Genomic DNA, 14350 nt, shown 5'->3' on the forward strand with positions numbered 1-14350 from the left:
TTTTAATAAAACATTTTTAATTCAAGGTCAAGTCGTTTGTGATCATCCTATCAGTCAATAACAATACCTAAGAGCAAATGTTTTAGTGTTATAAAAATATATTGGCACTTATTACATTATGCTGCTTTAATGCTATGTTATATAATAATAATTAATGTTTAATTCGACGCAAGCAGATTTACTTTTAATGTTTTCCTTCACAGTGAGCGAAATAGTTGACAAACAAAATATTATAACAGTAAATACCAAGATTTACCCAGCGTTATTTTATTAAGATCCACGTTTGATGTTCCATATCGAGTTCTCATGTTCGTGATTATGGTGATAAATGATTCAATGTTTGAGGACCGCTACGATACTACATTTCAACGGTAGGAGTAGTAAAGATAAACAAACCTTAGATTTACATATTTCATTTGATTTGCTACTAGCTCTGCTATATTAATAACAACAAACAGTTCTTAATTATATGTCTTTATTTAGAATTCAGCATTATTCCAACTTCTTAACTACTTATATCCACTTTCATTTTACTTCCATAGCTCCGAACAACTTTTGACGTTGACATTCAAAACGGCCTTTTTTTATTAATGACGTCATGGCAACTCAAGGTCACGTGATTAGTTTATCTTCACTCCTCCTGCCACTGGAATCGTCCAAACAGGTCAATTTAAATAATAAGATAATCATAACAATCAGGAGTGTCTAAGTTATTCGCGTATTTTGTAACGGCCGTAAATTAACGTTCTTAAATAATATTAAATCAACATTTCTGTAAACTACTTACTTTCTTAGTTTTTCTTCCTAGACTTATTAATGAGAAAAATTCTATATAAATAGTCTATTGACTATTGTTTAATATCTAATTTTTTTTTAAATATATAAATAATTAATAACGGGGAGTCCCAAGTAGGGGTAAAATAAATATAGATAATTTATTTTAATAAAAATAATAACCGTTGCGAAGGTTACCGAAAAGGGACACAGAGTACCTTACAGCTCCCTCCCTCTCACACGCGGGTGTAACTGTAGGCAGAAACTATTAAAGAATTATTTGTTATAGCACCTACTCTGCAATTAATAGTCTGACACATTTATGAGTCTAGTATATATAACGTCACTACATACTGTGACTTAAAATTAAAATGAAAGTAAGGATTATAAGAAGGAAGAAATTATTAAGACTTAACCACAGATAACACAATTTTATAAAACTATTAGAGTTCCGTTACCTAGACAATATAGACCTACTTACGCTCAATTTAATATTTATATGAATCCTGAAGATTAATCTTGGACCTATTTTATACCTAAAACGTAAAATTTAAATTGACTAATATATTGTAGACTTTATATAAAATCCCATGGGTTAAAAACTGCTTAAAAAATTCCATCTAGTATAAATGACTTCCAGATACTCAATTTTAAAACGACATAAAAGGTACAATTATTGGAACAGATCGCGCATATAAAACGTGAGCGACTAAAATCGTCCAGCGAGGTTTTGTACTTTTGTGTAACAAATCGACATATATAAATTATGTTATCAATTATATCCAATAAATCGACAACTGTAACAGAATTTAGTTTCAAAGACAGTAAAGTTTATTTGAGGGTACTTAAATAACTTTAACGAATTATAATCATAGACAAGACAAATTCACAAACCGCTTGCAATAAAAACAAAATACGGCATACTTATATTTTAATTTTAATAATGTGCATAATAACTCTGAAATAAAAACAAGCCAAAATTTTTCCTCTACAACTCGACCAAATGAAACTTAGCTGGTAATATACATAAATGATTTAAGTCCCTATACTAATCTTACAGTCAAAATAGAGGCTTCTGTCACTATAAATAAGAACTCTTTTTCACTACCACTACCACTAACACGTGATCACCAAAATCTTTGCGACCTAGGTCCCATCCATCTATTGGCTGGTCTGGGACCGTTTCTCGGCCAAAACTGGGGACTGTAGTTCTGTGGTCTAAAGTTAGTCCGGGGTCCCCAATTTCTAGGAAACCTTTGATTCATAAACGGCCTAGGTCCCGCTTGCCAGTCGCTCTCTTTTGCAAAATCTTCGTATTCCGGTGGCGAAGGATTTCTTCGATCGACTGGTACTTCCAAATTTCTGCTTCTCAGATCATCTTCGTATAATATATCTTTAGAGTTTTCCTCTCTAATTTCATCGAAACTTGCCGGCTTTTTGAAATTCGGCGGCATATTCTGGAAGTTTGGTGGTATATTGAACTTAAGGCCAGATGGCATATTGTCGAATGGGTTAGATAGGGGAGTAACTATAGGGGCACTATGAGGGCCGTCTTTATTCATAGCGTTTATTGGGTTAGTGTTCATTTGTACAAGGTTTATGTGGTTGTTATCTACGTGGTTCACTTTCTCGATATCGCCTCCGACTAAAACTTTATTGTTGTTGAAACTATTGCGTCGATGCTCGTTCTGGATTTGTTGCGTCGGGTACATTCCTTCTGAAATTAAAATAAAACATTTCCTAAATTATTTTTATTACTGATAGTGAATATATATTCATACATATATTTAATAAATCGACGTACAATAACATAGCTATTGTATTTTATTTAAGGACAAATACAGATACCCAATTCTGTACAGCATGGCATAGTTATTTATTTTCTTACATTTGTACAAATTCATCATAATTGAGTGCAATTATTTTTGTTTCTTTTATAAAAATGTAGTAGAGCCGTAAAGAACATCTTACGGTATATTATTAAATCGCTGTTTTTAAAAAAATTGTATTTTAGATAAATATTTGAGAATTTATCGTCAATTGTAAAACGGGTTAGTCATTGTAGTTTTGCTTCCTAGCCTAAATTTAAATTAAATTTTTAAATAATAAATAACTATTTATTTAATGTTTGTTTTATTTGGCTAATATAAAATACAATTTATTTTTCAATTATATTTTTTATGTAAATTAATTTAAAATTCTTACAAAAGATAACGCTCACCCAAACCTAATATATCAATCAACTGGTTGGTGAATAAAAAAATATAACGATATACTTACGTTGCTCCTCATCCTCAGACAGATCCATGTCAACGCTCTCGACAATATCCGTCGGCGGCAGCATCGGCGGAACTCTATAATCCTAGAAAAAAATATTTTAACATGACAGACGTAAAACTTGTTTGCGAAGAAGCGTTTCATCCTAAACGTTTCGTACAAATCAAAAAAGACATTATTTGAGGAAGCTCCAGGTTCGGAATGGAAAACTAGAAGATCCGACAAGAATCTCAGTAATTACTCTATTTCAGCTATCAAGTTACATAGATAATTAGATTTTTTATGGCATTGGTTGGCGGACGAGCATATGGGCCACCTGATGGTAAGTGGTCACCACTGACCATAGACGAAGGCGCTGTAAGAAATATTAACCATTGCTTACATCACCTATTCGCCACCAACCTTGGGAACTAAGATGATATTGCCCGTGTGCCTGTGATTACATTGGCTCACTCACCCTTCTAACCGGAACACAACAATACAGAGTACTGTTATTTGGCGGTAGAATATCTAGAATATAACTTTTTTATGTTATAGGTAGGGGGACCGGCAAATGGACCACCTGATGTTAAGTGGTCCACCGCATATTGGTACAGTTAGAAATATTAACCATCCCTTACTTCGCCAATGTGCCACAAAACCTTGAGAGCTAAGATGGTATATCCGTTGAGTTGTGTACACAAGAACACAACAGTACCAAGTATTGCTGCTTGGTGGCAGTATATCTGATGAGTAGGTAGTACCTGCCCAGAAGGGTACAAAGCCCTACCACCAAGTATGTTTTACTTATTTTTTACACACTTTCTCTCTCACACTATATCTGTTTCTTTCTAAACTTACTTGGTCAACAATATGCGGTCTAGAAACAGGCTGAGGCGCTGCAGGCTGGTGCGTTAACGATATTAAATTTCTGTGATCGACGTCTGAAAAATAATATACATAAAACATTGAACTAATAGTTAGTATGTACAAGTTGGTAACAAATATTATCATTAACAAGTATTCAAAGATATAATAATTTAAAAAAAATTCAAGCACATTCTTCTAAGTGATTTTTTTTTTTATTATAATGCACAACATTACGAAAAAAAGTACTATAATCATTTTCACGTAACCGTTTTGAATTTGAACGTTCGAGGATTGTAGTAACGACAAAGTCATAGATAAAATTAGAAAGTCGAAGTGGCCGAGGCGGATCACATTTGCCGGAGAAAAGATAACCAATGGGGTGGATGAGGACTTAAGTGGAGACCGTCTCTGGAAAAATTTGAAAGAAAAAGTCCACTTGGTAGAGTGACAACATATGAAAAATTTGGAGAGCATGGTCTGACGATGACGATAGGGTGTACTGCAAATAATATCCGATGTAACGAAATTTAGGTATTGAATATTTCATCTAAAACTTGATCATAATAATTATTTTCTCAAAAAAAATAATCTACTTTTATTCACGAGCTCTTAATTCATTCTGGAGACAGCTTCGATAGCGTTTTATGTTACAAATGACTAGTGTGCTCATAGAAAATGACGGCATACCTAAGCCCATAAATTTATATTTTAAATTACGTACTAACTTGAACTATTCCTACCACCGGATTATGAGTCTTTATAATATTGATATTGTATCGCGATCAGTTCAAATTCCCAACGAAGCACCGCGTACAACAGCGAGCCGCGCGCACGCACCTTGGTGTGCGGGGTGGTGCGCGGGGTGCGGCGCGGGGTGCGGCGCGGCGTGGGGCGCGGGGAGGTGCGCGGGGTGGCGCGCGGGCGGCGGCGGCGGCAGGCCGGGCAGCAGGCGGTGGTCCACGTCGTCTATGTCTACGAAAAATAATAATAAAATTTAAAGGGTTTAAAAATCATACATTAGTTACCAATAAACATATACCGTTTTTGGGTGTATCAAAATCCTCAACAGTTTGGATTTTATAGGCATATAGAGCTATTCCACACGAGTCGTAATGAGCGTATACTTAACGGCAAAATAATGTCGTCACGTCGAAACGACCGATCTACGTCGTTGGGTTACATTTAAATATAAAAATTCCAGTTTAAAAAAAAATACGTACCCAAGATTATCAAGTCCTTCCGTGTACAGGCTTTTGAAAAAAAAATTCAAAATTTGAATGATATCATAAAAACCCTACCCTAAAATAGACATATTCATGTAAATTTTTAAATCGTATAGTATATATTTTTACTCACGACCCAATATCGGCAGTATCGGCGGCGGCGGCGGTGGTGGCAATATACCGCGATGGTCGACATCCGCTGGTGGTATGTCCTGTCAAAATATATATTTCAATAACACGAATAAATAACTCGTCTACAGTCGAGAGGTTAGATAGACTATAATATCCTGCACGATAAAATGAACAAAATGAACTGGAATCAGCAATCAGCACAGAATAACAGTGAAGGCCAAAAAAACTGTTTCGAATCAGGATCATCATACCGTGAATATCCTTTTTGTTTAAAATTATTCAATGAAATAAGCTATTTGTTTTATACAAAACCTTATGTAATTTCAAAGATTTAAATATTATTTTTCATTTACCGTCAACTAATAATATTTGCAGTTAAATAATTTTTAAACGTTTATATTAAATATACTAACCGCGGGTACAGTCCAGGTAGGGTTATTCCATTGGGTATTCGTCAATGCTTCAGGTAAGTATGGCTGATCCGGCTCATCTGCAACTGTTATATAATTTCATTAATTAATTAACATACCTATATGTTTTGTTAAATTTTGTAAGTCTGCACGTAGGGTGTGATATCTGAAACGCATCAGACTTCAAAAATTCGAAATTCAAAAAACAAATAAATTACGTAAGATAAACATAATAAAAGTATTCTGATATAGATAAATGATACACATTATGAAACTACACAACAAATGAGAAATATCATATTTTAAAATGAAATGTTTTTTTTTTCTACTAACGGTACATAAATATTTTTATATAGATACGACAAGATATGAAGTTAAAATACGTGTCTCAAGTTTTATATAGCAACACAAAATTTTGCAGTTTTAGGATAAATTCAATTTTTAGTTAATGGTACCTATTTAGGCAGACTTGCCACCACAAATTCACTTCGAGGATAATAAAGGATACTTACTCGTGATGGTCTCCATAGTTCCGTAAAAAGATGTTGGAGGGGCGGGATTGCCCGTACTATCGGGAGTCAGGAGATCTAGACCGGGCAAGGCATCTTGCGACTTCTGTGAAATATTCGCACTGGCAGCTGAAACAAAACTATTGCGCTAAGTATTCGATATGATTTATATTTAAATTAATCGAATCATTATTCTTGTGAATTAATTCGAAAGACTCATCAGGATAACACACTGAAGAACCTCTTTCATAAAATATTCGCCTTTTGTAATGAATTTCGGAAAGTTTATTCATAAATGATATATCAATTCAGTGCACATTGTAGACAAAACGACATACAATACAAAAAATAACAAAAAAACAAATCAAAAGAGGCGATCCTTTTTTAAATTACAGTAGGTTAGCAGAAGAACGTTTGTTGCAAATGATAGTAAATGACCTTTGTTAGTGACAAAAACAGTGTAAAAAATATAGACTTTTTATTATTATTTCTATACTGTTAATACACTGTAAATTACAAATTCTTATTAGCTTCTAATTTGTTTGCTCATTGGGGCAGTAGAAATTACACTAACTCACACACGATTCAAATTATAACACACTATTACAAACTATTAAGTTTTGAGCAAGTTTTATCAAGTCAGGAGAATTCCTTATTTACTCTTATATTGTGAACGGGACATACAAGATATTTAATCAGATTGTGAATATATTTCTCCAAATAATTAAATCAAGCTGAAAAAAATAAAAATTAATATGAGATCACCTGTTAACTAAACCAGTTGAACGTTCAAAACATTATTAACACATCAGTAATCATTCATCATTAAACGTCTATTTTCTTTCATTCATTCATTCAGCAACACGATGGCCACATGTCATATATAAGATAACTTTGAACAAGATTTTTTTTTTTACAAACAAAAAAATAGGAGAATATATTTCTTTGAATGATTGATGTATTTGGTAAAAATAGACAAAAACAATTCAAATAAAGTTAAAATATAAATCAAATTATCACTATGAACAATTGCCAACTATACAAAAAATTCAATGACAGGAAAAGTAAAGATAGTAAGAGAAAGAAACAAACAAGATTTTTTTAACAGCTACACTAGTAGGTCTCTTGCGAAACTTTGCGTGTATTCAAAAGTTTTTAGGAATTTCGAAACCTGTGATTGAATCTATGATTATTTTGATTTCATTTGTAAACTTCATTTAGCGCCAAAATTATGAAAACTTTTTAAAATTCAATTTTAATGTCAAATAGTGTACATTATTTCAGTTACAATTGTAGTTTGTCGAAAACATTTACTTTACTTTTCTTTTTTTTTCTTATATGTATAAATACAGCCGTAGTCGAGCCCCCCTTCCATCGGTTAGTAACTTTTTTCCGCTCTCTAAAATTATTTAACCTTTTTTTATGTGCAGCTATCGTGCCATAATCACTGGCACAAAAAACGGCTTACGTTATTAATATATAAGATTATGCACTAAAAACAGTCCTCTGTTAATATTTTCCTTTATACATAATACAGGACTTTTACATTTAACTACTTACATCAAATTTTACTCCTAAAATTTTGTAACAACTTTGGCGACATTCTAAGCGACTTTTTTCACGTACACCACAGATTATATAGATCTCGAACAATGATAGCATAACAATTCAAGGTCAAAGTTGTTTATTTCTCTTTAATGTTCCTTACATTGCAATTGTCTTTATGTTATATTATACATTTTTGAACAAATGTGGAATACAATAAGCTATAACTAGTGATATTTGTTTTAGGTACAGATGATATAGGTTTTCTAAATGATTAAAATAGCAATTCGTATAATCCGCGCACAATTACTATGAGATCCGACCTTTTGGAATTGACACACGCGCGGTCTGACCGCCCACGGGATGTTTGTTACGTTATTTATTGTAAATGGTTGTAAATAACTTTAGTAATAAGATCAATGTTAGATTAGGAAAATAAGTAAAAACAAAAAATAATAATAGAAAAGAAAATTTTATACTTCCCATAGTTGATCATACATACATACACTGACATAATCTGCAAAAAAATCATTACCCTTTTTGCTTTGCTAGTTGAAAAATTATATTTACAGAATTGTTTTACTAACGCTACATCGCTCGAGAACTGAACTCATTTTCAAAATACATGATAAAGATCCCATTATATTAGCGTGCGGACTATATATCTTATACATAATTTGGATGTGCATTAAATAATTTGGAAATTATCCAATTATCCATAAATTGAAAAAATAATTTAAAAAATGAATACAAGCAAAAATAACGAATGCATGATTAACAATACTATAAACTAGGATATGATATTTTTATTTCTATGCACACTATATAATAAATTAATTGATACAATGAGAAAGCAATCAGAAAAAAGTAGGCTCCGTAATGTCTATGGAAAAAGATTTAAAGTGTCTTATTTTTTTTAATTCCTCTTTTTTATTGATGTTAGAGGAAAGCAGACGTCTTTTGTTACGTTTTAAAATGAATATCAATAAATAAAATATGGCCAAATTGTATGAGACATATTTAAAACATGCTGTAACGCTATCGAAGGACTCTTTTCCGACCGTACCTGAATTATTTTCGGAAGAAGTCGAATTATTATCGGGAGTTTCAAAGTTCTTCAATATTTCTCCTAAATCGAAATCTTGTTTTTCAGACGATCTGGAGTTGATTACCTCAATTTTTTTGGCTGTAAATTGTTAACACTCTTTTGGAAAGTACAAAAGACACGCAAATAAGAAGTTTTAAACATTCTACATTTAAAATATAATCTCATCTCAAAACAAACTTATTTTTGACTTACCTTTGTGTATTTTTTTTTAAAACAAACCTTGTACTATGGCATTGAGCCGATTTAAAGTAAGCAAGTTAAGTAAAACGTAAAAGTTAAAAATATAAATAGAAAGGAACCGTATCATGATACATATCTTATTTATAAACAAACAAGAAGTATACTTATTTTGTATTTATATTACACATATTAATTTATTACAAATAGAAAATATATATTTATAAAACTCACCACTGATATCCAATTCGGCTGTGTCATTGAATATTGCCATCGGATTGTCTGATGTCAGGAAAGATGATAAACCGAGATTGTACAACGAACCATCGGCTGACAAAGATGTGTTGAATGTCCGGTCTATATTATATGATACTGAAATAAATAATATTTAATAAATACGAGAAAGATATAAAAGTACGTAGCGGATTTATCACTGAGACACCAGATATGTTCCCAGCAAACAAATTTACAAGAGAGAAAATGAAATGGCAAAATATGTGCAAAATAAGCTACAGTTCTTTACTTCAATATATAACTTGGTTGAAATTACAGTATACCCAGTATTCACTTATTTTTTTTTTATGTTTTAGGTAGGTAAACGCGCAAATGGACCACCTGATTGCATGAGGTCACCACTGGTCACAGACATCAGCATGTAAGACATAATAACCATTCCTAACATCACATCAATGTGCCACAAACCTTGGGAACCCTGAAGTTATGTCCCTTGTGTCTGTATTTAGTCTAGCTCCCTCACCCTTCAAGCCGGAACATAACATACCATGTATTGATATTTGACGGTAGAATGGAAGAATATCTGATGAATGGATGGTATCTACCCAGGCAGACTTGCACAAAGCCCTACCACCAAGTAAAATATCTCACTTTTTTAATTATGATTTGAACTTGTTTCTTAGTTTTGCTTAATTATTGATGAATATGTTGATGGTGTTTTGAAGATCAATTAATAAATAAATTTAATAGTAAGAATGTCAAATAAGTTAGCAATTACAGAAGTGAAATAAAATTAAGAGTTAATAAATATACGCACCATCATCCTCTCCAGTCTCAACTGGAGCTGGTAATTCAAGATCTTCATCAGGACCCGGAGAAGGAACATCCTCGTCATGCTGCGGGGGTGAAGGCGCTGCACTGGGTAATGTTGGTACTAACTCATCAAGTTTCCGTTTTAATGCTCTCACTCTGGCTCCAAAGTTTTTGTAAGCCTATTAGAAAATTCATATTTCATTGTTTTATTTGTGTAAAAATTTCAAAATTATTTATGTAACAGTAACAGTAATTACTAAAACAAATTAAAGATAAGCAGTATAATAAGTTATTCTTAATTTAAACCCTTTTTAAAACTATAACAATTTAATAAATTTGATCTCATTAACATTTTACTAATGACAAGAAAAGTATACAAAAACAAACTTACATATGCAACAACTTTTACTTCCCCTCTCTGGGTAGAATAATATTGATTAGCCGAAGTGAGCAAAGCTAACAATGCTTCCCGGGCGACAATCTCTCTCTGCAATGCCTGTGTATAACGCTCAACACAAGCTATACCTTCATTTAATTCCTTTTCTACATCATCTTTATGACTCCTTTCTGTGGAACAAATTAAGAATTTCATATCACTGATCATTTGTTGAGCATTAGGAAAGCCCTACAAAGTCATCAGTCAGTCATTGCTTATTCTACCATCAAATACTAAGACTTTGTATTATATTCTTATAATTTTGTAATTTATTTATTTATTTATTTATTTGAAACACCATCGGCATATTCACAAAAACAATTCAATCAAAAGTACATGGACCAATGTAGTGTGATACACCACTATAGGTATTTACAGCACTATTGAATTACAATAAAAAGTAATACACTCTCAAATTAATAATAATAATAATTATATATTAAAAGCCAAAGATACTTAATATCTTTAAACAATGATTTTTAGTTGTGCCAACACATCAGATATACAGACTATATAAAGAAAATTGATTGATGGGGTTTAGATTACAAATTCTCAGCTTTCAGATGTTACATACTTGAGCAATGTCACTAAGGGGGATAGTGAGACTTTGATGTAAAAATATTATTGAGTATAACAGGAATACTCCTAAAATATGCTGCATTCTAGACTGTTGTGGTCGAAGTTTAATAAGAACATATACAAGTTAACAGAGCAAATCATAATGATAAAACTTATATATTTTCAGACCTTATATACTATTGTACACAATATATTCAATTTATTGTATATACTGTTTACATGACAATGTACAATTGTCTCTTAAAAAAATCTCTTAAATCTTAGAGATTACATATTTTGGACTATAACCTTATGCTATTGTTACGTTAACTAGTTTATTATAGTTAGCTGTTAATGATAAATACAAAAATATGAATACCTTTCAAACTAGCGCACAGCGCATCTGCATCGGATAATTCTAAATGATTTTCATGTACATATTTTAATTTAACCTTTGTATCTGCTTCGAGAACTGTACACTGTTTTATTTTATTTACAAGCTGCTGTGGCTGAAAGAAATAAAATATATTTTTCAAATCATCCAAAATATTTTGCTAAGGTTTTTATGATGTTATTATTTTATTACATTTATAAATTTAATGATTTTTACAAATGATATTTGGTAATACTATACCAAATATGATAATAAGTTGATAAAATAAGTCCTAGATTTCTGATGTCTTAACGTCCATTGGAAATATTTTTAAATAACAAATTTAGACATATTCATTTATCTTATTAGATTATATTGAACAATTGAGACCAAATCTTTATTTAATTTAAACCAGTTTAGATTTTATTTTATAACTTCCTGATGAATTTAGTAAGATTTTAGTTATATGTTAGAAGTACAAAATATTCTTGACAATACATAATAGTTGTCTCGCTTGTTTTCAAGATAAGATTCACAAAAAAATATTTTACACAAAATGTATAAAATTTTAACACATACACAAAATTATTTTTATTACTTATGTAAATAAATTCAACTTACTTGAAAATCCAATGGATCATCATCAGTCTTTTTAATCGCTCCAGCACTGAGCAAGCCAGTGAGGTCTGAGAGAAACTCATCATCATATACTGATCTTTGCTCCCATATTTTAAATATTCGTAAAATCTTCGACCTCACTTTTTCATCTCTGAAGAGAATTTACTCCTTTTTAGTTCAATTAGTTTTATTCTAATTTACACAAATAAAATCACAAAGTCCTTGAAATATAATTTTTATTGGAAATGTTATTTATATTTTTATTAATCACTTTAATCTCACCTGACTAAAGGCGTCGCTTTTTGTAAATTAAGACCCCAACTCTCAACAAACTCGTAGTTCTTCCTCTTACTGTACTGAATAACATCATTCGCTAAATAAAATAAGACGAGTCGCTGTTCCACCTTTACTCTTTTTAAAACGTTTAACCAACTAGAAACAATCTTTTTATGATGAAGTCTTTGCTTTAGGCACCATCCAGACAATGATTGTATACTCTCCTGAGTATCTTTAAGCTGTGTTAGCTTCTTTTCGAATGCTAAAGTATTGAATTCTTCGGTCTCCCCCATTGTTGTGATGAAGAATAACAATCAACACATCACTATTTCAATCTCACATACACGTGATAATAAATTAAGATAATTTCAAAACAAATGTAGTCCATACAATGCGTTCACTATATATTTTTTTAAAGAATATGTATTTAGAAATAAACAGTTTATTTACACATATATTTAAAAAATATATACTCAGAAAAACCGCGTTTTATGGTGCTGTTATATTTAACGATTTTCAAAAGAAATTAATACGAATTACATGATACATGTTATCGTAATATTAGATATTACATACTCATAGCTTTATACAACTCTACAGGCGTACCTTTAAATACAGAAACATTAATAATAAGATGTATTTCCTAATACAACAACGGCCATTTTCTATAGATATAGAATGCAATGTCTATCTATGCTGCTGTCAAATCGACAAAGCCTCACAGACTCAAAATAAAGGGATGTCAAATCATCATATTTATGTATATGGTAGTCTTGAAGAATATAAAGGATATTTTTCTTTGAGCATTATATATCCTGTTTATGCCTTTATATACATTTTTTTATTAGTACCTACAACTTATAATGTGTAATTAAAATATAATTTGATTTTCTATAATAATCTTTGAAATAGAAAATTCTTCAGCTGAACATCCCTTAAGGCTGTATATAATATTTATAAAATCCAACAGTTTTCCCTGTATTTAAAATATATAATAGAGTATGCGTATCAGATAGTGGAAATGTGAATGGATAGAGTGCATTACAATCGACTTTATCAATTTTAAAACGAAATATTGCCGTGGGATGAACAGTTAACCCCATTACGCACAGGCTAATTAAAAATCAGCTGTCCGACCGTGAACATTAGAAAAAAACTTACGAATTTTTTAATATTTATTGAAAATTCAACAGTTCTGGTGAAAAACGTTGATGCCAATTATGTCAGTAACTATTTAAAATTACTAACTGTGGGTATTTCTGTAAAGGTGATAAATTAAATTATCGATATGATTGCACCTTATCAATATTTTTTTATTATTGCAATAATATTTAATAGTTGTGTCCAACGTTATATATTTCCTGACCTGATGAAACATTGTAAAGTCATTCCAATATTTAAATCTGGTAGTTCTTCAGACTCCAACAACTAAAGCCTAATCTCAATGCTGTCTACCCTCAGTAGTATATTTAAAAAATATTTTAAATCAATTATTATTAGCACACTTTAACAGACATAACCTGCTTCATAGAAAACAATTAGGATTTACGAATGGTCGCTCGACTACCGACGCTGGTATCGAGCTTATAAGGAATATCTATGAAGCCTTGGAGGTGTAATAGGATGCCTTTAGGATTTTCTGTTACTTATCCAAAGCCTCTGATTGTGTGTGATATGAAACTCTGGTCTAATTGCATATATAGAAGCTTATTTATACAAAATTCGTTTATAGAAAATTATACAGCTGCGCTTATATGCTTTCTAAGCAATTGCATAAAATATTATGTGTATCCGTATTTAACCGTTTGTTTATTTATCCTTCTTCTTTTAATTTTATTGAAATGCACTTTTTTGGGTGCAGTTAGAAGGCAACAAACAATGTTATAAAAATTTGATGGCTACTCTATCATGTCCAAAACGATACCACTTACTTTTTTTATTAACTTTGATAAAACCGATAGTTGTGTTTATTAGAGTTGCAACGAATATTCGGTTCCTATTCCATCATTTTTATATTCGACCGAATACTGAATACTTA

The 14350-nt window shown here is 31.3% G+C and overlaps 1 protein-coding gene across 3 annotated transcripts; it reads right to left on the reverse strand.

Annotated features, from left to right (window-relative positions):
* Positions 1 to 929: 929 nt before the first annotated feature.
* LOC125072787 (regulation of nuclear pre-mRNA domain-containing protein 2) lies at positions 930 to 12972 on the reverse strand. 3 transcript variants are annotated; one of them, XM_047683482.1, is made up of 14 exons: positions 12319 to 12972; positions 12040 to 12187; positions 11425 to 11554; positions 10443 to 10618; positions 10056 to 10230; positions 9239 to 9376; positions 8786 to 8905; positions 6178 to 6303; positions 5669 to 5751; positions 5257 to 5335; positions 4738 to 4872; positions 3892 to 3974; positions 3055 to 3136; positions 930 to 2488 (listed from the first exon to the last, which is right to left on the reverse strand). In XM_047683482.1, exons 1-14 carry the CDS (start codon positions 12603 to 12605, stop codon positions 1902 to 1904), a joined length of 2349 nt encoding a protein of 782 aa, XP_047539438.1. In that variant the 5' UTR covers positions 12606 to 12972; the 3' UTR covers positions 930 to 1901. The 3 variants fall into 3 exon arrangements, with proteins under 3 accessions (XP_047539438.1, XP_047539437.1, XP_047539439.1); XM_047683481.1 differs by having other exon boundaries at positions 991 to 2491; XM_047683483.1 differs by lacking the exon at positions 8786 to 8905 and having other exon boundaries at positions 993 to 2491.
* Between the last annotated feature and the right edge of the window lie 1378 nt (positions 12973 to 14350).

The sequence above is a fragment of the Vanessa atalanta genome, chromosome 22 (assembly GCF_905147765.1).
Source record: "Vanessa atalanta chromosome 22, ilVanAtal1.2, whole genome shotgun sequence".
Lineage (NCBI taxonomy): Eukaryota > Metazoa > Arthropoda > Insecta > Lepidoptera > Nymphalidae > Vanessa > Vanessa atalanta.